The following is a 25,730-nucleotide window of genomic DNA, read 5'->3' as shown; positions in this document are numbered from 1 at the left end:
AGGCAGGCCTTACGGAGGGTGCCCCTAAGCCCTGCGCTCCGATCGCCTCCACTCGCCCCCACCCGCCGGCCAGCGCTGGCCTTAGACCCCCCCCCCGCCCCCCCGTCCCCGGGCCCGGGCTGCGCTCCCGGAGGCAGGGCTTTTCCCCTCCTGGCCACGGTAGGGAGGTAGGGCAGGCCCGGCCCCACAGGAGGGGACCACCGTCCCTGGGCCCCTGGGCGCGCCCGTCGTCCGAGGGTGGTGTCCGTGGCCTCGAGCCCCGCCCCCCACCCCGGGCACGGACCGGGCCGACCGCCCCAGGCCACGTGCGGCCCTGGGCACCCTGCTGCCGCGCGTCCCGCGCTGCTCTCCCGCAACAGCAGGTGCGCTCTGCAAGTGCCGGGGCGCCCGCGCCGAAGACACGCAGAGGTAGAGGGACCGGGCCGCGCGCTCACACCCATCTCCATACATAATGATGAAAGTATAAACTCACCAGGAAGATACACTAATGCACCTACTAAAAGCATCCCAAAATGCTAACAGAAAGAAAAGGAAAACTAATAAAACTAAAGGGAAAGCACAGACAAGTCCATCAGTCTCCTTGGATATGTCAACACTTTTTTTTCTCAGTAACCGATAGGACAAGTAGATAAAAAAAACTCAGCAAAGATGCAGAAAAACTGAATGGTATCCACCAACTAGATCTAGTTGACACTAATAGAACATCCCACTCCACAACAACAGAATTTTCAGGAGCATATGACGTATTGATCACATAGATCACACAACTGAACTAAATTTCAAAGAATTGAAATCATACAAAATATGTTTGTTCTCTGACCGTAGTGCATTAAATTACAAATCAGTAATAGAAAGATATGTAGAAAATCCCCAATCCCTTGAAAATTAAATAACTTAATAAGAGGTGAGTTATTTACAATAGCCAAGAAACGGAAGCAACCTAAGTGTCCCTCAGTAGATGAATGGATAAAGAAGATGTGGTGCATATACACCATGGAATATTATTCAGCCATAGGAAGAAAACGAATCCTACCATTTGCTACAACATGGACGGAGCTAGAGGGTATTACGCTCAGTGAAATAAGCCAGGCGGAGAAAGACAAGCAGCAAATGATTTCACTCGTGTGGAGCATAAGAACAAAGCAAAAACTGAAGGAACAAAACAGCCGCAGACTCACAGAACTGACAGTTCTGGACTGACAGTTACCAAAGGGAAAGGGACTCTGGAGGGTGGGTGGGAAGGGAGGGAGGGACAAGGGGAGCGAGGGGCATCAGGATCAGCACACATAATGCAGGAGGGGCGCGGGGAGGGCGGTACAACACGGAGACGACAAGTAGTGAGTCTACAGCGTCTCACTACGAGGATCGTCAGTGACTGTAATGGGGTGTGTGGGGGGGACTCGATAATGGAGGGAATCTAGTAACCACATTGTTGCTCATGTGATTGTGCACTAAGGACACCTAAATAAGTTAATTGATTAATTAAAAAAAAATAACGCGTGGGTCATCTCATGAAAAATCAGAAAGTATATCGAAGAAAATGACAGCCCGCGCCTGACGGCCCTCGCGGCCAATGAGCGCGCAGGTCGCGGGCAGGCCCGCCTCCGACTGACGGCACTCGTGGCCAATAAGCAAGGCGGCGCCGCGGAGCAGGCAGCCATTGGGCGAGCGCGCAGAACCAGTGAGTCCGGCGGCGGCTTAGTAGCTGCAGGCGCCGCCGCCGCCACATTCAAGAGTCGGGAGCCTCGCGAGCGCCGTAGGCAGAGGCAGCTCCCGCGGCTCCGTCCATGCTCCGGGCCGCCGTCCCGTCCGCGCAGCGGGCCCCGCGGAGACCACGTGAGGGTGGACCCGCGCTGTGCTCGGCTGCGCCTTCCTCCCGGCGGACCTGCGGCGGAGCGTCCCGAGCGGGCCCCGCTTCAGGGGTGAAGGCGACAGCGACGGCTCTGCGGGCCGGAAGGTACGTGGCCGCGGGGCGCGGCGGGGCCTGACGGGGCGCGGGGACCTCTGCCTCCGCCTGCGGGCGCGGGCGAGCCGGTGAGGGGGCGGCCGTGCGAGGGCTCGGCGGGCGGCGCGGGTGGTGGGTCCTCGCTGGGCCCGGCCGGGGGCCGCGCCGCCGCCGCCCGGGACGGGGAATCCGGGGGCCGCGCAGGCGGGGAGGCCGGAGGGCGTCTTGCCGCGTGTGGAGGTTCTCGGCGGCGGCCTCGAGGGCGAGGGCCGGGCGAGCTGAGGGGCCCGGCGGGACCCGCGGCGGGGCGGCGGGGGACAGGCCGCCGGGGGCCGCGCCTTCGGAATTAAGAGTGTTTTCCCGAGGTGCCTGTCGTCCTTGCCGTTGGGGATTCCCGGGGCAGTGTCCCTGCCGGTCACTGGTCTGTCCAGGTTTTGTTTCTTCCTGGCTCAGCCGTGGGAGGTTGCGTTTTTCTCGAGAGTTGACCGTTTCTTCTAGGTTATCCAGTTCCTTTCCATATAATTTTTCATAGTATTCTCTCATAATTCTTCATATTTCTGTGGTGTCAGTACTGATTTTTCCTTTCTCATTTGCTGATTCTGTTCATGTGCGTTGACTCTCTTTTTTTCTTGGTAAGTCTGGCTAGGGGTTTACTATTTTATTTTCTCGAAGAACCAGCTCCTGCTTTCATTGATTCTCTGTATTGTTTTATTCCTCTCTATTTTATTTATTTCTGCTCTGCTCTTTATTATGTCCCTCCCTCTACTGACTTTGGGCCTCAATTTTTCTTCTTTGTCTAGTTTGGGTAATTGTGAGTTTAGAGTGTTCATATGGGATTGTCCTTCTTTCCTGAGGTAGGCCTGTGTTGCAATGTACTTCCCTCTCGGCGGTGTCTTTGCTGCATCCCACAGATTTTGCGTTGTTGAATTATTGTTGTCATTTCTCGCCATATATTGCTTGATCTCTGTTTTTATTTGGTCATTGAGCCAGTGGTTATTTAGGAGCATGTTGTTAAGCCTCCATGTGATTGTAGGCGTTTTCGTCATCTGTGTGTAATTTACTTCTAGTTTCATACCCTTGTGGTCTGAGAAGCTGGTTCGTACAATTTCAGTCCTTTTGAATTTACTGAGGCTCTTTTTGTGGCCTAGTATATGATCTGTTCTTGAAAATGTTCCATGTGCACTTGAGAAGAATGTGTATCCTGCTGCTTTTGAGTGGAGAGTTCTGTAGATGTCTGTCAGGTCCATCTGTTCCAATGTGTTGTTCAGTGCCTCTGTCTCCTTACTTATTTTCTGTCTGGTTGATCTGTTCTTTGGAGTGAGTGGAGTGTTGAAGTCTCCTAAAATGAATGCATTGATTCTGTTTCCCCTTTTAATTCTGTTCACATTTGTTTCACATATGTAGGTGCTCCTGTGTTGGGTGCATAGATATTTATAATGCTTATATCCTCTTGTTGGATTGACCCCTTTATCATTATGTGGTGTCTGTCTTTGTCTCTTGTGACTTTCTTTGTTTTAAAGTCTATTTTGTCTAATACAAGTACTGCAACACCTGCTTCTTCCTCCCTATTAGTTGCATGAAATATCTTTTAACATCCCTTGACTTTTAGTCTTTGTATGTCCTTGGGTTTGCAGTGAGTCGTCTCTTGTAGGCAGCGTATAGATGGGTCTTGTTGTTTTATCCATTCAGTGACTCTGTGTCTTTTGATTGGTGCGTTCAGACCATTTACACTTAGGGTGATTATCAATAGGTATGTCTTTATTGCCACTGCAGGCTTTAGGTTCGTGGTGACCAAAGGTTCAAGGGTGCCTCACCTTCCTTACTATCTAAGAATCTAACTTAACTCAGTTAAGTATGCTATTACAAACAATCTAAAGGAGGCTGTTTTTAAAATTTTCCCTCCTCATTCTTTATATATTAGGTGTCATATTCTGTACTCTTTGTCTATCCCCTTTTGTTACTTCTGGTGACAGCTATTTAATGTTAGGAACACTTCCACCTATAGCAGTCCCTCGAAAATACACTGTAGAGACGGCTGGTGGGAGCTAAATTCTCTCAGCTTTTGCTTATCTGGAGATTGTTTAATCCCTCCTTCAAATTTAAATGATAATCTTTTTTTTCAATTTTTTATTAAGTTGTTATTATGATTATTTTTTGGTATCAAGCTACGGTTACATGAGCAACATTATGTTTACTAGACTCCCCCCATCATCAAGTCCCCCCCACATACCCGATTACAATCAGTGTCCTTCAGCATAGTAAGGTGCTATAGAATCACTACTTGTCTTCTCTGTGTTGTACAGCCCTCCACGTGGCCCCCCTGTATTATGTCTGCTAATAGTAATGCCCCTTTTTTTCCACTGATCCCTCCCTTCCCACCCATCCTCCCCAGTCCCTTTCCCTTTGGTAACTGTTAGTCCATTCTTGGGTTCTGCGAGTCTGCTGCTGTTTTGTTCCTTCAGGTTTTTTTTCTTTGTTGTTATACTCCACAGATGAGTGAAATCATTTGATACTTGTCTTTCTCTGCCTGGCTTATTTCACTGAGCATAATACCCTCTAACTCCATCTATGTTGTTGCAAATGGTAGCCTGATTTTCTTCTTCTTCTGGCTGTATAATATTCCATTGTGTATATGTACCACATCTTTCTTTTTATCCATTCATCTACTGAGGGACACTTAGGTTGCTTCCATTTCTTGGCTATTGTAAATTGTGCTGCGATAAACAGGGGTGCATATGTCTTTTTCAAAGTGGGCTGCTGCATTCTTAGGGTAAATTCCTAGGAGTGGAATTCCGGGGTCAATGGTATTTCTATTTAGAGATTTTTGAGGAACCTCCATGCTGCTTTCCACAATGGTTGAACTAATTTACATTCCCACCAGCAGTCTAAGTAAGACGGTTCCCCTTTCTCCACATCCTCGCCAACATTTGTTGTTTGTCAGTTTTTAATTTGCATTCATCTGATGATTAGCGATGCGGAGCAGCTTTTCATGTGCCTGTAGGCCATCTGAATTTCTTCTTTGGAGAAGTGTCTGTTCTAATCCTGTGCCCGTTTTCTAAATGGATTATTTGCTTTTTGTCTGTTGAGGTTCGTGAGGTCTTTATATATTTTGGATGTCAACCCTTTATCGGACATGTCATTTATGAACATATTCTCCCATACTGTAGGATGTCTTTTTGTTCTGTTGATGGTGTCCTTTGCTGTACAGAAGCTTTTCAGCTTGATATAGTCCCACTTGTTCATTTTTGCTTTTGTTTCCCTTGCCTGGGGAGATATGTTCATGAAGAAGTTGCTCCTGTTTGTGTCCAGGAGATTTTTTTTCCTATGTTTTTTCTAAGAGTTTTATGGTTTCATGACTTACATTCAGGTCTTTGACCCATTTTGACTTTCCTCTTGTGTGTGGGGTTAGACAATGGTCCAGTTTCATTCTCTTGCATGTAGCTGTCCAGTTTTGCCAACGCCAGCTGTTGAAGAGGCTGTCATTTCCCCATGATGAATCCACGGCTCCTTTATCGTCTATTAATTGACCGTATATGTTTGGGTTAATGTCTGGAATCTCTATTGTGTTCCACTGGTCTGTGGGTCTGTTCTTGTGCCAGTACCAAATTGTCTTGATTACTGTGTCTTTGTAGTAGATCTTGACTTCTTATGCAGATCTACTAAGATTTGAAGTTTGGAAGTGACATCCCCCCGGCTTTATTGTTCCTTCTCAGGATTGCTTTGGCTATTCGGGGTCTTTTGTGGTTCCCTATGAAGGTTAGAACGCTTGGTTCCGGTTCGTTGAAGAGTGCTGTTGGTATTTTGATAGGGTTTGCATTTGAATCTGTAGATTGCCTTAGGTAGGATTACCATTTTGACAATATTAATTCTTCCTAGGTTACTCACAAGTATCCCAAACCTAAAGTCTTCCAAACTTAGTCCATTATCTTCCTCTGCCCACAACTTTCTTACCAGTATCGGAACCTGTCCCCCGCCATCCCAGGAAGAAACCCGGGAGACGGCTTCGCCTTCCATCCCGCGCATAGCGAGTCAGGCCCGGTTCCAGTGACTTTGCTCTTTCTCACGTCTGTGTCTCCTCTCGGTTGTCACCACCACAGTGGGTTTCCAAGCCCTCACCGTCTCTCCCCTAAGCTGCGCAGTGGCCTCCTACTTGACCCCCAATCCTTCAGTGCCTCCCACTTAAATTCTTTCCCCTCACTACTGCTAGATGACCTACCTATAAGAAAGTGATCATATTTCGCTGCTCAGAATCATATTGCGTATGAAATAGAGTCTGCACTTCTTAATAAGGTGCACGGGGCTCTTTGGCACCTTCTGCTTGTCCCTTCTCTAGGGTAAAAATAGCAAACTAAGAATATAGGCATTCTCCAGTGAGATCAGTTAAAGTTCCAGAAGCCAGGAGTAACTGGCCTGGAATGCTTGAGTGTTCCCCAGACAAAGGAACGTCTCTCGGCATACCCTTGTCTTTATTGTGTTTAGTAAATCATGTCATGGTGAGACTCACTTAGCCTGCTTAAAGGCCCAGCTTATTTTTTTACCTTTACCTATATGCTGTTTTTCCTCCTCCATCCCCATATCAAGTAATTTGCGGACTGGACAGTTCACTTAGCAAGCTAGCCCAGCCATAACAGCACAGTAAGACAGGAAAGATTCTGTCTTAAAGCTAAGATTGCATTTCAAAACCCAGGAAGTGAAGAAGTGAGATTTTTAATGTCCTGCCAATGGGTTTCAACCCTGGGCAATTTCGCTATGGATTCAATGTGACCAAAGAAATGACAGTAAAACGTTCTTGGGGTGAAAGGGCTTTACCCAACTTTATTTCCACCGTGGCAGGTCAATCCCTAACATCCCATCCAATCAGAGCGAGTCTGCATGCAGCAAGCCGGTCTCTGCCTCTGGGCCTCTCTGCCTGCACAGCCGTCCTGCAGACATCCTCTAGGCCTCTGACCTCAGCGCTGCCACCACTCCAGCCTCTGCTCTGCTCTCCTGCAGCCTCGCGGCCGTGTCACCGTGTCACCCAGAGCACTGGGTGGAGCTCTTTCTATAGAGTCAGTAGCAACCTATTGCCCACATGTGTAGTGAGCTAGCCGACTAGGCCCAGGTGAGAATCCTGGCCCCAGGAATTTTCATTTTATCCACACATAACATACTCTTCAGCGAATATACAATAACTCAGCCCACCTTGGAGGCAGGGAAGGCAGTCTTAATTGATATGCTCCCAAACCAGGAAGCTGCTATTCTGGAGGGAATCCGAGCAGTGCATTTCTTGTGTTAAGCTAATTTTGCAGAATTACCGGGAGGACTGATAAGAAACGTCATGTCTCATCTTGAGACCACTTCACAGGTCCACACCCCTAGCCCTTTGTCACATTCCTGAAAAATCCTTCATGCGCCTTTCAAAAAAACCTTTCAATGCGCCTTTCTCTCTGAGGTTGCCCACACTCCCCTCTCTCTGAGTGTGCACTTTCTCTCCGTAAATAAAACTTTAACTCGACTTCACTACTGTGTCTCTGCGTTTCAGTTCTTTGCCGCGGCGGGGACAAGAACCGAGAAAAATGCACAAAGCCCTCCTAACAGGCGTCCCAGCCCAGGGGAGGGGTGGGGGAAGGAGAAGGCTGGGAGGGCGGTGGAGGGGAGAGGGGTGCGAGCATGGGAACAGAGAGCTTGGGGAGTGTGGAAGGGAAGCCTGGAGGGGGAACTAGGAGGGAATGGCAGCTGGGGAGGGAAGCCACGGAGCCTCAGTGCTGGTGAGGCAGGGACCGAGGGTGCAGGCAGAGCAGGGTGAGGGCCTCCGGAATAAAACCCCTACTGAAACTCCATATTAAACAATTAAGCAAAGTCAGTCACATTCATTCTCTAAAGTAATATAAGCGTTCTTGTGTGAGATTAATTATAACTAAAAAGCCAGGAGTGACTTGTCCTGAAATGTTTGAATATCCCCCACATAAGAAAAGACCGCAGCATAGCCCATGTCTTCACTGTGTCCATTAAATGAGGCTATTGTAAAATGTACCGTCGCCTGCTCAAAGGCCCGGCTTATTTTCTTCAACTACCCAGATGCTGCTTTTCTTCCTCTAGCCCTAATCAAATGATGTGCAACGTAGGCAAGTAATACTGGCAAGTAAGCAAAATAATCTGGAAGACTGGTAAGAAACTTAGTGTCTCTTCGAAGGTAAGCATTTGGGGACCGTTTAGCAGGTGTGCATCCCTGGCCCTTTGTCCCTCACCTGCCTCTAAATCCCCTAGACAGTGCATCACCCCGGGGCTGTCTTGTCCCCTCCGGGCAGGGGCAAGCCAGGAGCTCTGTCCTCTGCTTTATGTCTAAATAAAAGCCTCGCACATGCTCTCCTACCTTGAGTGTTTGCAAAGTTCATTCTCTGAGCCTGCGAACAAGAACACCAGCATCAGCTTCTCTGAAGAGCCCGAAGACGGGGAGCCCCCAGAGCCAGTGCCTGGGTGCAGAGGAGCGCACCAGCGGCCGGAGGGCCCTGCCACCTCCCCAGCACACGCCGGGTGGAGAGGGTGCGCTGCAGCCCACAGTCAGGGTGGCCACGCCGCCGTGTGAGCCTGGTGTCCCAGCACCAGCGGTCTAGGCCGTAGCGCGCTTGGGGCCCCTGCACAGACCCGGGGCAGGACGGACCGCTGGCCCAGTGACCACCCAGCAGGCCCAGGGCTGCTGCTTTGTTTCTGGGCCCAGAGCTCTCCTGTGTCAGGTTGAGGCTGGTGGGCCGTGCAGGATGACAGGTCTGACCTGGGCCCCTGCCCTGCCAGGGGCCCGTGTGCCCTCCTCCTGCCCAAACCTACCTCCCTATGTGGCCGGGGAGCCTGAGGTCATCCCTGGGACCACCGTGCAGGCAGATGGCTCTGAGGGTGCTGTGGGCAGGGCCAGGGAAAGGAAAGGAGGGTGGCCTGGGTGTCCCGATTTTACCTCCTGTCACGTGGTCACCTGAGGCTGTCAGGTGGGCCCACGTCCGCTTCCCCAGTCCCCAGTCTGGGGCTCCACCTGCAGCGTAAGGCCTGGAGACTGTCTCCAGCCTGGAGCCCCCAAAGGGGGTGTTTGTGCTGATCCTGGAACTCCCCTCCAGGCCAGGCCTCCCCTCCTGGGAGGGTGAACACGTCCTCAGAGCCCTGGGGGAGCAGTGTGGGGAGAATCAGAGCCAAGTGCCTCCGCTCAGCCTCCCCAGCCTTTTGTCACAGATTTCAGGCCACTCAGCCAGGACCCAGGAGCGGGACACCAGGGGCCTCACACCAGCCTGGCCTGGGGGTGGGCGGCTGAGGGGCACCATGGGGAAGGACTGGGGTCCTGGGAGCTTTGAGGGGTGCTGTGAGGTGTGAAGTGTGGAGAAATTGGGCTCAGAGAAAGCCCCCCAATGGAAGGCATGCACCTCTTGGAGGTGCTTTGAGAGACCAAGTTCCACATTTTTTGCAACGGAATTTCTGAAATGTGTGGGGCAGCTGTGTCTCATCAAATGGGACAGTGCTAGACTGGTGGCGTGCAGCCCTGGGATCTACTTGGAGTACATGTGCATTGGTGTCCCAGCCGTGAGGAGACACCCCGGGGCTTCTAATCAGTAGATTTTCATGTCTGATCATAATCTATAGGTGACAGGCAGAAAGGCCCAGGTTCTTTTTGAGCAGCCCTCCCCAGTGCTGCCAAGGTGTGCCCGCCTGGGGCTTAGAGCACCCCGCTCTTCCTGAGCACCTTATGGGCGAGGACGGAGGATGGAGGGCAACCTGGCATACACAGGTCGGGACCACCCTGGGTCAGAGAGTTTGAGGGCCGGGGTGGGTCGGGGGGCACACGATGTCTGCCTGTGGGGCAGAGCTTTGAGAAGAAAGAGCAGTGTGGGGGCAGTCCTCTCCCTGAGTGCATCCCACCTGCACAGGGGTGACCCCCAGGGACAACATCCACATCACACTGCCCTCAGGGAGGCTATTTCTTTTTTTTTTTATTATTAAGGTAAAACATATTTTCTGAAAAAACAGTGGGGGGCAGCAAGGGCCAGGGCCTCCCCTCCTCCGGTGGCCAGCTGCCCCTCTGGCCAGCAGGCCTCCCCTGAAGGGAGGGGCCGGGGCTGTGTCCGTACACTTGGCACCCAGAGGATCTGCCCGCTGCAGCGGAGGATGGGACAGGCTCCTGACGTCCCGGCCCCTGGAGCCGCAGCTGCGGGCATCGATGCTGCTGGCAGCCTCGGCCACATGGCTTCTCTGTGGGGTCCGATGACGGGCAGTCCCCAGAGCCCCGTGCCTGGGCCCAGAGCAGCCCTCCGCCCGTGCTGCCAAGTTTTGTATCCTGCAACTTTGCTGAATTCAGGTATTAGTTCTCGTAGTGTTGGAGTGCATTCTTTAGGGTTTTTTATGTACAATATCATGTAATCTGCAGACAGGGACAGTTTGACTCCCTTACCGATCTGGATGCCTTTTATTTCTTTGCGCTTTCGGATTGCTGCGGCAAGGACCTGCAGTACTATGTTGATGAAAAGTGGGGAGCGTGGGCATCCCTGTCTTGTTTCGGATCTCAGAGGGAAAGGCTTTCAGCTTCTCGCTGTCACTATGATGTTGGCTGTGGGCCTGTCATCTATGGCCTTTATTATGTTGAGGCGCTTGCCCTCTGTGCCCATTTTGTTGAGAGTTTTTATCATGAATAGATGTTGAATTTTGTCGAATGCTTTTTTGGCATCCATGGAGATGCTCATCTGGTTTTTGTCCTTCTTTCTGTTGATCTGGATGATGATGATGGATTTTCTAATATTGTACCAATCCTTGCTTCTCCGCAATAAATCCTACTTGATCATGATGGATGATCTTTTTGATGTATTTTTGAATTCGGTTTGCTAATATTTCGTTGAGTATTTTTGCATCTATGTTCATCAGGGATGTTGGTCTGTAATTTTCTATATTTGTGGTGTGCTTGCCTGGTCTTTGGTATGAGGATGATGCTGGCCTCATAGAATGAGTTTGGAAGTATTCCTTCCTTTTCTACATTTTGGAAAACTTTAAGGAGGATAGTCATTAGGTCTTCACTAAATGTTTGATAAAATTCAGTGGTGAAGCCCTCTATTCCAGGGGTTTTGTTCTTAGGTACTTTTATTATTACAAATTCAATTTTGTTGCTAGTAATTGGTCTGTTCAGATCTTCTGTTTCTTTCTGGGTCAGCCTTGGAAGGTTGTATTTTTGTAGAAAGTTGTCCATTTCTCCTAGGTTATCCGGTTTGTTAGCATATAATTTTTCATAGTATTCTCTAATACTTCTCTGTATCTCTATGGTGTCCGTAGTAATTCTTCCTTTCTCATTTTTGATTCTGTTTATGCATCATGTCGACTCTTTTTTTCTTGATAAGTCTGGCTAGGGGTTTATCTATTTTGTTTCTGTTCTCCAAGAACCAGCTCCTGCTTTCATTGATTCTTCCTATTGTTTTATTCTTCTCAATTTTATTTATTTCTGCTCTAATCTTTATTATGTCCCTCCTTCTACTGACTTTGGGCCTCATTTGTTGTTCTTTTTCTAGTTTGGTTAATTGTGAGTTTCGACTGTTCATATTGGATTGTTCTTTTTTCCCGAGGTAGGCCTGTATTGCCATGTACTTCCCTCTTACACCGCCTTGTCTGTGTCCCACAGGTTTTGTGTTGTTGAATTATTGTTGTCGTTTGTCTCCATATATTGCTTGATCTCTGTTTTTATTTGGTCATTGATCCGTTGGTTGTTTAGAAGCATGTTGTTAAGTCTCCATGTGTTTGTAGGCTTTTTCATTTTCTTTGCGTAATTTATTTCTAGTTTCATACCCTTGTTGTGTGAGAAGCTGGTTCGGACAATTTCAATCTTTTTGAATTTACTGGGGCTCTTTTTGTGGCCTAGTATATGATCTCTTCTTGAGAATGTTCCATGTGCACTTGAGAAGAATGTGTATCCTGTTGCTTCTGGGTGGAGACTTCTGTAGACGTCCAGTAGGTCCATCTGTTCTGATGTGTTGTTCAATGGCTCTGTCTCCTTATGTTCTGTCTGGTTGATCTGTCCTTTGGAGTGAGTGGAGTGTTGAAGTGTCCTATAATGAATGCATTGCATTCTAGTTCCCCTTTGAATCCTGTTAGTATTTGTTTCACATATGTAAGTGATACTGTGTTGGGTGCATAGATATTTATAATGGTTATATCCTCTTGTTGGATTGACCCCTTTATCATCATGTAATGTCCTTCTTTGTCTCTTGTGACTTTGTTTTGAAGTCTGTTTTGTCTGATAAAAGTACTGCAACCCCTGCTTTTTTCTCCCTGTTAGTTGCTTGAAATATCTTTTTCCATCCCTTCACTTTTAGTCTTTGTATGTCTTTGGGTTTGAAGTGAGTCTCTTGTAGGCAGCATATAGTTGGGTCTTGTTTTTTTATCCATTCAGTGACTCTGTGTCTTTTGATTGGTGCATTCAGACCATTTACATTTAGGGTGGTTATCCGTAGGTATGTCCTTATTACCATTGCAGGCTTTAGGTTTGTGGTTACCAAAGGTTCAAGGGTAACTTCCTTCCTAAGAGCCTAACTTAACTCACTTAGTATGCTATCACAAACACAATCTAAAGGCTTTTTTCCCCCTCCCCCTCTTTCCTTCTCCATTCTTTATATGTTAGGGATCATATTCTGGACTCTCTGTCTATCCATTTTGATTACCTCTGGTGACAGTTATTTAACCCTGGGAACACTTCCACCTACAGCAGTCCCTCGAAAATACACTGTAGGGATGGTTTGTGGGAGCTAAATTCTCTCAGCTTTTGCTTATCCGAAAATTGTTTAATCCCTCCTTCAAGTTTACATGATAATCTTGCCGGATAAAGTATTCTTGGTTCGAGGCCCTTCTGCTTCATTGCGTTAAATATACCATGCCACACCCTTCTGGCCTGTGAGGTTTCTGCTGAGAAGTCTGATGATAGCCTGATGGGTCTTCCTTTGTATGTGATCTAATTTCTCTCTCTGGCTGCTTTTAATAGTCTGTCGTTATCCTTGATGTTTGCCATTTTAATTATTATATGTCTTGGTGTTATCCTCCTTGGGTCCCTTGTGTTGGGCGATCTGAGCACTACCATGGCCTCAGAGACTATGTCCTTCCCGAGATTGGGGAAGTTTTCAGCAATGACCTCCTGAAAGACACTTTCCTCCCATTTTTCTCTCTTCTTCTTCTTCTGCTACCCCTATAATACGAATATTGCTCCGTTTGGATGGGTCACACATTTCTCGCAGTATTCTTTCATTCCTAGAGATCCTTTTTTCTCTCTGTTCCTCAGCTTCTTTGTATTCCTCTTCCCTGATTTCTCTTTATCATCTTCTCCACCGTATCTAACAGGCTTTTAATACCCTCTATTGTGCTCTTCAACGATTGGGTCTGTGTCCTAAATTCGTTGCTGAGTTCTTGAACATTCTTCTGTACCTCCATGAACATGTTTATGATTTTTATTTTGAAATCTCTTTCAGGAAGATTTATTAATTCAGTCTCACTCGATCCTTTGTCTGGTGTTGAGAGTTTGCTTTGAACGAGGTTCTTTTGACGTTTCATACTTGTACGTGGCGGGGGTCGCAGGGGAGTGGTGCTGGTGCCTTGGGGGAGGAAAGAGCTGTTTCCTGTTTCCCGGCTGCTATGCCTGTCTCCACTGCCAGAACCAGTGGCGGAACACACAGGTGTAAGCCTCTGTGCTTTGTGTGGGACGTCCCTCTGGCTGGCCTGATGCCAGGGCAGGGGCAGCCGGTTTGCGAGCCAGGTGCAGGCTAGCCAGGAGGAAGACACAGCAGGCTGCATATCAGCGTGGGGGTCCGTGCAGCTGCGTAGCCAGCCAGGGGGATGTAGCGCCTGAAGATGGTTTTAAGTTCCCAACCTGCTGGGCAGAGTGCACCCGCCCAATTCTGTCTACCTGTCCTTTCTCCTGAGCAGTAAGCTCTGTGCAATCCTCGCCCCTTTAGCAGCCCTCTTGGTTTTAGGAAGGTTTTGAGACTGCCCGCCCAGAGCAGCCGGATATGAATGCCTGTTCTCCACAAGCAGCGGGAATCTCCATCTCTCCAGGTATTCCAGCCCCACTAATCACCAGAGCACCATGCAATGTAGGTTTGTGCTCCGAACAGATCTCCAGGGCTGGGTGTTCAGCAGTGCCAGGCGTCCACTCCGTCCCTGGTCTGTGTCTCTTCCTCCCGCCGATGCGCTGGGGTGGGGGAAGGGCTCGAGTCCCGCCGGGTCACAGCTTTGGTACCTTACCCTGTTCCGTGAGGTCTGCTCTTTTCTCTAGGTGTGTGCAGTCTGCGCAGCCTTCTTTCCTGTTATTCTTTCAGGCTGAGTTGTATGAATTACATTTTCATATTATATGTGGTTTTGGGAGGAGGTCTCTGTCTCACCTCTCACCCCGCCGTCTTTAATCCCTAGGGAGGCTACTCCTCAGGGATGAGGGGTGGAAGTTGCACAGGGGGCACCCCTGGGAGCATGCCCTGGGAACCTGCGGCGGCCGGCCACCCCTGCATCCTCAGATGCCTCCTCTGGGCACCCAGGGGGCGGTGGTTCCACGCAGCACTGCGCCGTGTCCGTGTCCATCCCGGGAATGTCCAGGCCTGGTGAGGACGGCCCCACCTTTTCCTGGAACCGTGTGGCTGCAACTCGGTGGCTGATGGCACCCAGGCAGCGGGTGGTGTTGACAACACGTGAGGCCACGTGCACAAATGGTGACACCCTCGGCGTGGTGGGGCAGCTCGCCTCTGTCCAGCGGGCCACGAGCAGAGGGGACGACACAGCACGAAGGAGGCCGGATTGGCTGCAGCTACGTACGGGTCCTTGAGGATGCAGCGGCAGCCCGGGGAGCTGCCTGGGTCTGCCGACCGAGGAGGTGCCAGAGCACCTGCCCCAGCAGAGGGGGAGGATGAGCAGGGGGAGGAAGAGGAGCAGGAAGCAGACTCGGGTCTGGGAGTGCCAGGTGCCGCCTGCCCGAAGGGGAAGCTCTCGTCCACATGCAGCCAGGACACCAGCAGGGCCGCGGGCCCGATGACAGCAGCTGCAGGGCCACACAGGTGAACAGAAGAGGCAGGTTATCCCGGGATCCCCCCGTAATCCTGCTTCCACCCTGTCCCCACTGCCCTCTGGGCCCCTGGCCCTGCACGGAGGGTCCTGTCAATCACCAGCGTCCGGGGGGTCCCTGTCTCGGGAAGGCTCCTGGGCGTCACCTACTCACAGAGGAGGAGGCTGGGTCCCAGAGGGGGAGGGGAACCACCCGTCAGTCTGACAGGACTGGTCGGCCGTGGAGCTGGGACCCCAGCCCCACCCGTCTTTAGGACGCCCCCACACCCAACGTGGCCCGTAGCTTCCCTGAGGCTGTGGAGCAGCCCACCCCCTGCCGGTCGCCCCCGCCCGGAGACTCACCTGGCCCTGGCCAGGAAGTTTAAATCTTGTGGCGCCTGAAGAACTGCAACAGTCCCTTTCTGCCGGCCCTCTGGCCCTCTGGCTCCAGCTGGCAGGACAGGCTGTAGCTGCAGGACAGAGGGACACCTGTGAGCCCCTGGAGCCACACGTCAGGGTCCCTTCTCCCAGAGCCTGCGGGCAGCTGCAGCCCACGCCTGCCTCCTGCCGACCTCACCTCTGCTCCTCATCCAGGGGCTCTACGGCCTGGAGAAAGGACTGGAAGCGCTCATCGGGCTCCAGGTCGTACTGCCTGGCCACGCGCCTTTGAATCCAGATCTCGTCTAGGATGGAAATGACCTGGGGCAGAGGAAGGACAGGATGCAGACGAGGAGGGGGGTGAGGAGCGGGGGCACTGGGATGGTCCCGGATCTTTGCTCACACGGGAACCCGCCTTCCCTCCAGTGCCATCCAGCCCTGCCTGTTCCCACTGTTGGGTCTCCAGCTCCTGCTCCAGGAAGGCGGCCTTGATGCCACCCCCACCCCCCACCTGACAAAGCCTTCAGTGTCCTCAGCTCTGTGTGGCTTAAATCTCTCAAGACACGTTAGACCCAGGGTACGGGGTGGACAAGGTCCTGCCCAGGGGTTCTTGACTCCGTCCCTCACCTTTCATGGCTGGGCACTCAACTCTTATTTTATACCATCACCCTGGAAGGCAGCAAGGCAGCCAAAGTGCATGGGAAACAGCCCCCTGAGCCCAGAATGAGGCCGGAACATCCCCACCCTTTCTCAAGGTGGAGGACCTCCAGGGCCCTCCAAGGGGCAGGCCTGCCCAGAAACAGCACCCGGACCTGGCCCGGGATCGGGGCTACCGAGAGGCGGGGAGGGGACTGGGCAGCTGAGGCCAAGCTTCCCACGCAGCTCTCTGTGATGGCAGACAGGGAGACGGGGCCTCAGGCGGGAAGGCACTGCCAGCCCCCTGATGTGCTTCCTGCCCTGAAGGAGCAATATGCCTCCCCCTGGGCAGGGCCTGAGGGGGAGGCCAGTCCTGCCCAGATGCTGCCCCTCTCGCCCTCAGCCCCGCCTTCCCTGGGGCCAGGACCGGGGCTTAAGTGGGTCTTCTCCTATGGGTCCAGCTCCTGGGGTGGAGGGGAGACTCTCAGAAGTAGTGGTGGCCAGATGCTGAGAGGTGCGGGCTCACTGGGGCTCTCTCCTCCCCAAAGCTCACCATCCTGCCCCCCTGTGCCCCGCTGGGCTCACTTACTTCATCGTTATGTTCCGGGAGTTGGTCCATGGGCACGTCATCGAGAATATATCCCAGGAAGGGGACCATGCCCTGTGCCACGGGGGTGGGGAGGTGATGAGTCCCCGCCTACCTCAGGGGCGCCCACAGAGCTCCTCCTGAACCCCACACCCGCAGCCCCCAGCTCCCTTGGACCACCCTGTGCTGCCTCCCTCCCCTTCTCCCTTCACCCTGCGCTCCTCTCCCGGTCCCTCCCAGGGCTGGCTTTTGGCCAATCCCAGGACCTGTGGTCCCTGCACCTGTCCTCCAACTTCTCCCCGTACCCAGCTGCTATCGCCCTCCTGGTCACCCCAGTGCTGGCAGCTCAGGGCTCGTGGCACCAGGCCACACCACTCTCACCTGATTCTCCTGGTAGTCGGGTGTCCTCTGGTCTCCCTGCCATCGCGTCAACAGGTACTTCGCCTCCTGCAAGGTCCGGGACACTCAGGTGCTCGTGCTCCCCTCCCACGCGGCCTCCCACAACCAGACCTTGGTTGATGGATGCCTTGCGCGAGTCCCCTGGCACCTATGCTGTCCCCACCTCCAGCAGGCTCTCAGCCTAGAGCGACCCCAGCTCCGGCACACACTCATCCTCTCTTGTGTCCTTGGGCCGCGGCCAGCCGCCCCGAGAGGCTTCCTCACCTGCAGAGTGTCAGGGGAAGTCCCTGCCTCCCAGGGTGCCCTGAGCACCCACTGTCACCTGGCTATCACCACCGCTCCCCTCACACGACAAGGTGGGATGGGCAGAAAGCTGAAGCCCGTCTTGTGCTCCCTGGACCCTGCTCACCTGGCAGGCCCGCACCCCAGGGTAACGGTCTGAGGGGACCCAGGGAGAGGCCGACCTTGCTCAGCCACGGGCCCCACCCCTGCTCCCGACCCCACGCCAGCCCCAGCCCTGACCGGGGGCCTGACCTCTGGGTCCTCACTGGTTGCCAGGCCCCCAGTCAAGTGGGGCCAGGGAGGGAGACAGACGAGGCCGTTGGGGGCCTGGGGGACCCTACTTCCCCCATCAGCTCCCCCCTCTCACCCCGCACACCTCAAGTCTGCCCCAAGGCTGGGCCGCAGCTCGGCAGAGGACTTGCCCCAAGGACCCCTCCCTTCGAGACGTCTAGCCTCCATTTACCTCGTGGAACCACTGCCGGTCAGCCTTCTTGTCCATCTTTTTAAGTTTTTTAAACATCCTGGAGCTTTTCCTAAGGGGCGGGGAGAGGAGGAGGGGACATGTGGCCAGCAGGTGGGGAGTCTGGGGGCAGACCAGTTCTCCTGGAGACCCCAGATATCAACTAGCCTGCAGGAGGCTATCCACCACAGCCCTGGGCCCTGGGCACTCCGTGGCCTGGGGATGGGGCTGCGTGTTTCCACCCGGGGCCTCCATTCCCAGTTCTCCCCGGGGCGAATCTGCTTTGGGCCAGGTCGCTGTCCTTGGGGCAGAGACCTCCTGCTGCAGAACGCATGCTCGAGATCTCCAGTTGGCTTCAACCCACACCTGACATTGCGGGAAACTGATTCCTCCAGGGGTATCGCTGGCCTGACCCACAGGGGGCTCCAAGAGCCCGCCATCCCTGTCCCTAGGCTCTGCCACCTCCCAGAAAGTCCCAGCCATCTGAGGGGACACTGCCAGACCTCGGGGTATCCCTGTCCCCTCAGGTGCCCTGGTCCCGGGGACAGGACTACCCACCAGGAAACATGTCCCCAGGTTCTTTTCAGACGACCTACGGGAGGGAACTGCAAGGCCAAGAGAATCGCGTGGAGGGATGCAAAATTCAGGAAGGTCTCACAGTCCTGGGAGGGAAGACAGAGCTGAGAGCGTGGCCTGCTTCTCTGCTCTGTCCCCCCATGAACTCCTGTCCTTAAGCCCAGCACACCTGGTAGCTGGTGAGCAGCCCTCCTGGGTGGAGGACTGTAGCTCAACCCAAGGAAGGGGCAGGGATGGCTGTCCCCCCCTGGGGCCTGCGAGTCCAGGTCAGCACGCCCCTGGCAGGAGGGCCCAGGGACCGTGCGGGGCAGACCGCAGGCATTCATCATGAGAGTTGGCAAAGGGGGGGAGCAGGTCCCAAGACGCCAGGATGGACCCTGGGGGCCGTCCCATGACTCACCTCGGCCACCCGGATCCAGAACTCCACCACGCGGGCCCTGTGCCGGGCCGTCATGCTCGGGGTCCCGAGGCAGGAGGTGGTGACCAACCTAACCGTGGCTTCAAACTGCTTCATGACCTTATGGATGTTGGGGGCCACGTGCTCAATGCTTGCCTTCTCTGGCTGGTACCTTCTTCCCATCTGTGGCTTGTATGCAATGTAGGCCTCGCATTCATAACGGCTGACCTTGGTGAACAGCTCCTGGGGGTGACATGGGGTGTCATCCAGCTGTGCTCCTGGTGCCCCTTTTCCAGGAAGCCACCGGTTGGAGTTGGAGCCCAGGCAGCTGGAGGTGTGCTGTGAGCCTTGTGGCCGTCCGGGCTTTGGAGCCCGTCCACTGAGGCGCCCAGGACCGGATGCACAGCGCCGCACAGTGGTGGGGAGCGGAGGGGCTCTGCTCGCAGGCACCCTCGCTCACCTCCTCCCTGCAGCACAAGGCAGCTCACCCGGCCATCCTGGGGCATCTGCCTCCCATTCTGCCACCCCTTGGATCCCGGTACCGACTCAGGTGCAGTTTCCCCGAAAACAACTCCACCCAGGGACTTTGTTGGTGTCTGTGTCTCCCACGCCGTCAGGTCCATGGCAGGGGCCTCTGAAGTGCGGAGGCTGTGGAGGCCTGCCAGGCCGATGGCCCGAGGACCTAAGGCCCTGGCAGCACCTCCCTGAGCACCCCTCCCTTGTCCCGCCCCTCCAAGCCCGGGCAGGCCCTGCCCACCTTCCCTCCACTCCTCCTCGTTGGTCGGCAAGGACCCCTAAGGGCCAGCCCTACTGTCCCCCTGTGGTCAGTGCAGTCTTGGGCGTGGGGAGGGTCTCTCAGGGCACAGGGTGAGTCCGTGGGGAAGCTGGGACGTGGGCCCACATCACAGGAGCCCACGTCAGGGGAGGGCAGGTCTGGGGCAGCCCGTGACACAGGGAAGGCCCAGCCCCGACCCCGGGAGCCCGCTCCGCTCACCGCACAGATAAGGGTCAGCTGCTCGGCCACCAGGGGGGGGGGGAACTGCAGGATGGTGAGCGGCTCCTCCCTCACGGCACAGGGGGTGCTCGCGGCACAGGGGCTGGTGGGCGCTGGCCCTGCCTCTGGCTCTGCCGTGCTTGGTGCCATTCCGGTAGGTGGTACGCGCCCCGGGCCCGAGGGCTCAAGGGGCTCCAGCTCGGGGCATGAGACCACTCCTGGGATGTCCCAGGGGCTCATGGCACAGGGTCTGGTGGGGTCCAGTCCCGCCTCTGGCTCTGGCAGGCCCGGTGCCATTCCGGCAGGGTCTCCGGGCCCCACGCCTGAGGGCTCATGGGGCTCCAGCTTGGGGCCTGGCGCCGGGGCTGAGGCCACTGCTGGGACATCCTCCGGCTCCGCAGGGTCTGAAGCAGGTGACACCGGCTGTTGCTCCAGCTCAGGGGTCTCAGGGAGCTCCGGGATGGGCTCTAGCCTCGAAGACAGCCTTCTCCATGTCTCTGGACCCAGCTGCATCTGCCGTGGTGCTGGAGCAGGACACAGAGGAAGGGTCACCCCGGGCCTGATTCCCCACGCCTCACTGCCTGGAAGGGAAGCCCACCCTAGACGGTCCCCTGGCTGCAGCCCCTCACCTTTGATCTTGGCCACCGTGGGCCCCAGGTGCTCCTTCTGGCCCAAGTAGTGGAGGACTTGGCCCTGCAGGGTGCATGCAGGCTGGCTGCAGTGGAAGACGCTGGGCGCACTCTCGGGCTCCCAGGCAAGGCACCCATCCCATCCCATCCTGGGGCTGCGGGAAGGCCGGGGGTGGCAGACTGAGAAGCCTGGTCTTTCCAGCCGCTCTGCCCTCCCCTGCCTGTCCAGGCACCTGTCCCCACCTCCTTCCTGACCCTGCGTGTCTGTCCTGGGACCCCATCCTCTCCCATCCTCCCGAGTAGGAAGTCCCCAGTTGTCAGCCCGCCCTTCGGAATCCAAAGAGGGGTGACCTGCTGGGCTCTGCTGGGCGCCCCCTGCCCCAAGCCCCAAACGCCTCCTCCGTCCATTCTGTGCACACGGGCAGTGCCCCCTCTGGTCCCAGTAGAAAACTCACGTTTTCAGTTCCTCCTGTGGGCCCTCGTCATGCTCCCCATCACATGAGGAGGCGGTGAGGGCATCGCCCATGACGCTCCCCGGCCATGACCTGCGGATGACGCCTGAAGTGACTGCCCGACCGACTCCCCCCGGGACGGGGTCCCAGTATTGTGTCTGCTTCCTTCACGCAGTTATGCTAAGTGTGCCCAGAGGACCTGCACCAAGTGGGTGCTGCACACCTATTGTTGCTGAAGGAAGTCCCCCCAGAACCTGTCCAGGTACCCCTCTGCTGCCCCCAGCGGCCCCTCATGTGAACTCAGTGAGGACGAGGACCGGGCCCAGCCACAGGGAATCGGGAGCCTCTGCTCCCAAGGCTGCTTTCCTTGTGCTTTTCCAAACTGAGGCCACTGATGGGTGAAGCCAAAGGCTTTTCATGAGGTGCAGAGAAGTAATAGCCCCGAAGTGGCCCAGCTTGGGCGGCAGTCCTTTCTGCAGCACCCAGTGCCTGGGGAGCCCCTCTAAGGCTCTTCCCGTGTTCCCCATGGACACCCTAACAGGCTGATCACCAGCCACCCTACCTGTCAGAGGAACACACCACGGCTCAGACACATGTGGGGACGCTCAAGACACACAGCAGGCCGTGGGCAGAGGCACGACTGTGCCGAGGAGGGGGGTGGGTACTCACCAGGGGAGCCGCCGTCCCTTGGTCAGCTGCTCGGCTTCCTCGGGAGGGAGTTTGAGCTCAGGTGCGCTCCGGCTGGTGTGTGGAGCTGGTTGCACTCGTGCCGAGCGCTTTCTCCCCTTCCTCCTCACGCGTTTCCGGGGAGCCCTGCGCCTGGGGACCTCAGTCCCGTGGACAGTTGGCTCATGTTCAGGCTGAGGGGGGCAGCAGGGGTATAGTCAGTGGGAAACCCAGGTACCACCAGGACGAGGGAGGTTCGCAGCTCACCCGAGAGCCCCCAGCCCCCCGGGATGTGAGCAAGGAGAGGCACGGGGTGCCCCCGGGGACGAGGTTCCAGGCCCTCTGGAGTGGGCCGGTCGGCCACGCTCGTGGGGCAGCCCTGGGAGGGCCCTGGCAGGTTGCCAGGTTTGGAACGGGGTCCTGGGTGTAGCCAGCCTGCCCCAGGCCCAGGGAGATGGGGTAGGTGAGTCCATCCACCAGCTCCTCGTCGCTCCCCAGGGTGGAGCTCTGCAAAGCCGGCGCCTGGTAGCTGCGGAGGAGGCACCCGGGGCTGCGTGGACCTCCCCGCAGGGGGCAGTGTGGGCCGCAAAGCCCGCCCCCGAGGTCAGGCGCACAGGGCCATCTGCCTAGACATCCAGTCCCTGGGGGAAGGAGAGGACACCCCCGGGCTCAGGACTAACATGCGGGTGGAAGTGCCTGGTCCCAACACTCACCTCCACGTCCTGAATGCTGCGACCAGAGCTGTGGCACTGACTGCCCCGCTAGGGGGCCACCACCTCCCAACGTGCTGCCACCCAGGAACGGCCCCCCTCCTCCCCAGCCTCCAGTCCCACCCATGCCCCACGCCCACCGCACACACACAGGAAGGGCCGTGGGAAGATCAGCCTGGGATGGGTCACACTGTGGCCTGGCCCTGGAGTGGCCCGCTCTGGGCTGCCCTGTGTTACCTCGGGGCTCCTCGGGAGACACGGACAGAGGCGGTGGAGGAGGTCACTGAGCCCGCGCCCACAGCGAGCAGCAGGACTCTCCGTCTCGGCTTCCCGGACTCCCACGCCTTCAGAAGGCTCCGCACAACAAGACCGCATGTTGCTCTGTCGAGCGCCTCCGGTCAAGTGAGCAGGACCGGGGTCTGCGGCCAGGGTCTGGGTTCCGTCCGGGTCACAATTCAGGTTCTACTGGGCGTGTCTTCAGTGACATCACTTCTTCAAGGGTCCATTTCCTGGGCCCCTCCGTGCATTCAGACACGCCCACATGCCCCTCTGGGCTGCTGACCGCCCACCCTCCTGGCCTTTGCCCTGCACGACTACACAGTCTCCAGCAGAGCCCTCCCCTCGCTCTTTGGCAGTGTCACCAGGGTCCCAGCTCTGAGGAGACAAGAGCTGAGCTCAGGCCTCTTTTTCTTACCAGTTCCGTGTCCCGCTGCGGCCGCGGTACCTCCCAGGAGCAGCCCAACGCCCCAACCTGCACAGGCAGTGTCATGCCAGACGTTCCTCCCTAGGGACATCCCCAGGGATACATGGATGACCCCTCCAGCTCCTGGGGACTGGTGTCACGTGTGTCTGATGCACAGACTCAGAGATGGAGGAGTGCCAACCAGGCTTGGCACGGAGCGTGGAACAGCACGCAAGTCAGGCCGGGGTCCGGGCCTTGTGATCTTGGGCAGGTCAGTCCCCCGGTAGGCCGTTTTCAGGTGTGCACCTGGAAGGGGCAGCAATGAGAGGGGATCCAGGTGTTGCCATCTACTGGCATCCACCTTCCAAAGGTCCAGGCTGCTCTCAGACTAGGTGCTTTTCAGACCAATCAGTAAATGGGTCAGAGTAGCACACTGGAAATGAGGTCTGTGCTGCCTCTGAAATCCGAGGTGGTCTACCAGGCTGCTGTGCCGTTTGTGTGCGGGGGGTGGAGGAGGGTCCAGGTACAGCACCTCATTCATCACCTTAGGAGAGCTAGGCATACCCACACGATAGACTTCTAGAAACTTGTCGAAGACGAAAGGCCCCTGAATTTTTGTTGGATTTATTTCCCACCTTCTGACACGTGACTGCTCTATCAGTGTGCTTAGACAAGTTGTACTTCCTGATCACTGGGTCCAGTGGGCGTAGTGCCATCAGTGGGATGGGCCAGTGTGACGGCTTCTGGAAGGAAAAGGACAGGAAGGTTCCTTGTCACTAAGGGACAACCTAAGTCTGGAGATTTGATATGCCTCTGAGATAGTTTTCTCTCCTTGCCGGCTGAAAGCTAACTGCCCTGCTGGTCTTTACTCACAGGAAGAGAACAAAGAGCATTTTCCTGAGCAATACTTACACACTGGGTGCTTGGGGACCAAGTGATGAAGCCCCATGTGCAGCAGTAACTGCAATCTGAGACACTCCGATCACGGTGTCCATCATGCACTGTCATCTCCAAGATTCGTCCGTTTTCTGAGTAGGCCGAGTGAGTGACTTCAATAAGGGTTTGTGGAAATCACCACCCCCACGTCTTCCAAGGCCTTGGTGGGAACTCCAGTCTGTAACCTCTCCTGGAAGGCAGTACTGCTTTCAATATATACTTCGGAGGGAGTTCTAGAGACTTGTACTTGCCCTGCCACACAGCACGAACTCCTGGCCGGCACAGTCCCCCGTGGCTAGCAAGGAGGAAGCCGGGAGCTCTGCGTCCCTGACAGCTCGGCCCTGTGGCCTCTGACACTGAAGGAGCGGCACTGCGGGCACTTGGTCGGGGTGGGGGGGGTGCTGCTCCTGATACCAAGACCCGGTCCTCGTCCCTGAGGTCAAATCACAAAACACAATGACAAGGTTTTGAGGAAAGGAAAGGAGAGTTTATTGACTTGCTAGCAAATGAGGGAGTGGCAGGCTCCTGCCTTAGGGAACCACCTTCCTCCTGACACGCAAGCGGTCAGGGCTTTTCAAGGGGAAATGGTAGGAGAGAGGCTGGGGTGCAGACACATGAAGTAGCAGCTTGCAGGGGCCCAAGCAGACATTCCTGCGCCAATTCACTAGCGTTTTGTTTTTCTTTTCTGCTCCTCCTCAGTCCCCTGGGACAGAATGCCTTTTGAGTCCCTTTTTTAGTGAACTTTACTGGCCTTAATTCTCTCTCATCCCGCTCATATCTATTTTTCTGCCGAACACTCCCAAGACTGACCAGCCTCTCTGTAAACATCCCATAGATGTGCTGACAGGCCCCTCAGGTCTACAGTGTGTGACACCCAGGCAAGAAGCCTGGCTATAATTTCCATTTTCTCCACACGATCCTGCTCCTTTCAACAAAAAGATGGAGGTCCTGGGTCAGCCCTTGGTCAACGTAGCTACTTGACCGGTGGTGGCAGCAAGAATTTCTTCTCTCCCTGAGGTTCCCTTAGCTGGAGTAAGAAACAGATTGACGTGAAACAGATTAACAGGAGAAAAAGTAACAAAATTTAGTTAAGTACATACAGGGAAGCCATAGACATCTGTTCCACAGACAGGGTGTGGGTAAAATTGCAATATTTGCAAAACTCTCTTGGCCTGGCTTTAGTGCATGTCCGCATCCACAGGGGTTTCCAAGGGGTGGAGAGAAGTAGTCCGTCTCCATCAGTGGGTGATTACGTGGGCGAGCGAGGGCTTCCCTGGACCAGAGAGCTTGGTGGGAGTATTGGCTGTCTTCTACTGCAGCAGGAGAGAGAGAGAGAGAGGGAGACGCAGGGCGACTGCTTGTGGGCAATAAACGGCTTTTGAACACTATTTCTCCCTTTGCCTGATTTCGCTTTCAAAGGTGTTTTGCCCTGGGATCTCCCCTCCCTGGAGTTACGCAGGGAGAATGAGGTCTGTGTGTCCTCCTGAACCACGGAGGAGGGGTGAGGGTCTGCAACTTCAAAGGGAAAGGGAAGTAATTCACGGGAATATAAAACAGGAAACGTCTGGTAAAATACTTGATGGGACACAGAAACAATGAGGGGGCAGAACGGGGAATTTTAACAGACTAAAATGATACCGGGGTTCTTGTTCCCAGAGTCAAAGACTGAACTTCGCAAACACTGATCGAGGTAGGAAAGAAAGCCAGGGAGGCTTTTATTTAGAGAGAAAGTGGGAGAAAAGAGCTCCTGGGGCATGCGGGGTGGGGTGGGGTGGGGTGGGGTGGGGTGGGGGGGACAAGACAGTCCACGGCCGCCTGCCCCTCCCGCCCGCTCACCGCGGGTGCCCCCCCTCGCCCAGCCCCTTCCCCGCCCCACCGTGACCACCTGCGGCTGCCGGGCCTCGTCCCCCACCCCCACACGCGTCCGGGGGCTGGGGGTGGCGGTGGGCACACCCGCCTTCAGCCTGGCATCCCCGCCCAGAGGCAGGGCC

At 55.0% G+C, this 25,730-nt stretch overlaps 1 protein-coding gene and 1 long non-coding RNA gene across 2 annotated transcripts; both read left to right on the top strand.

Moving 5' to 3' along the window:
• Positions 1–1,854: 1,854 nt before the first annotated feature.
• LOC130679972 (uncharacterized) lies at positions 1,855–21,357 on the top strand. Its single transcript, XM_057489629.1, has 3 exons — positions 1,855–1,957; positions 13,900–13,981; positions 18,967–21,357. The coding sequence occupies exons 2-3, from the start codon at positions 13,936–13,938 to the stop codon at positions 19,539–19,541; spliced, it is 621 nt and encodes a 206-aa protein (XP_057345612.1). The 5' UTR covers positions 1,855–1,957; positions 13,900–13,935; the 3' UTR covers positions 19,542–21,357.
• Positions 21,358–21,469: 112 nt separating this feature from the next.
• LOC130679974 (uncharacterized) lies at positions 21,470–25,127 on the top strand. Its single transcript, XR_008992957.1, has 3 exons — positions 21,470–22,523; positions 22,819–23,074; positions 23,679–25,127. It is a non-coding gene; the product is annotated as an uncharacterized LOC130679974 (long non-coding RNA).
• The last annotated feature ends 603 nt before the right edge of the window (positions 25,128–25,730 follow it).

Source organism: Manis pentadactyla, chromosome 12, assembly GCF_030020395.1.
Source record: "Manis pentadactyla isolate mManPen7 chromosome 12, mManPen7.hap1, whole genome shotgun sequence".
In the NCBI taxonomy this organism is placed as follows: domain Eukaryota; kingdom Metazoa; phylum Chordata; class Mammalia; order Pholidota; family Manidae; genus Manis; species Manis pentadactyla.
This window is presented reverse-complemented; position numbering and strand designations above follow the sequence as displayed.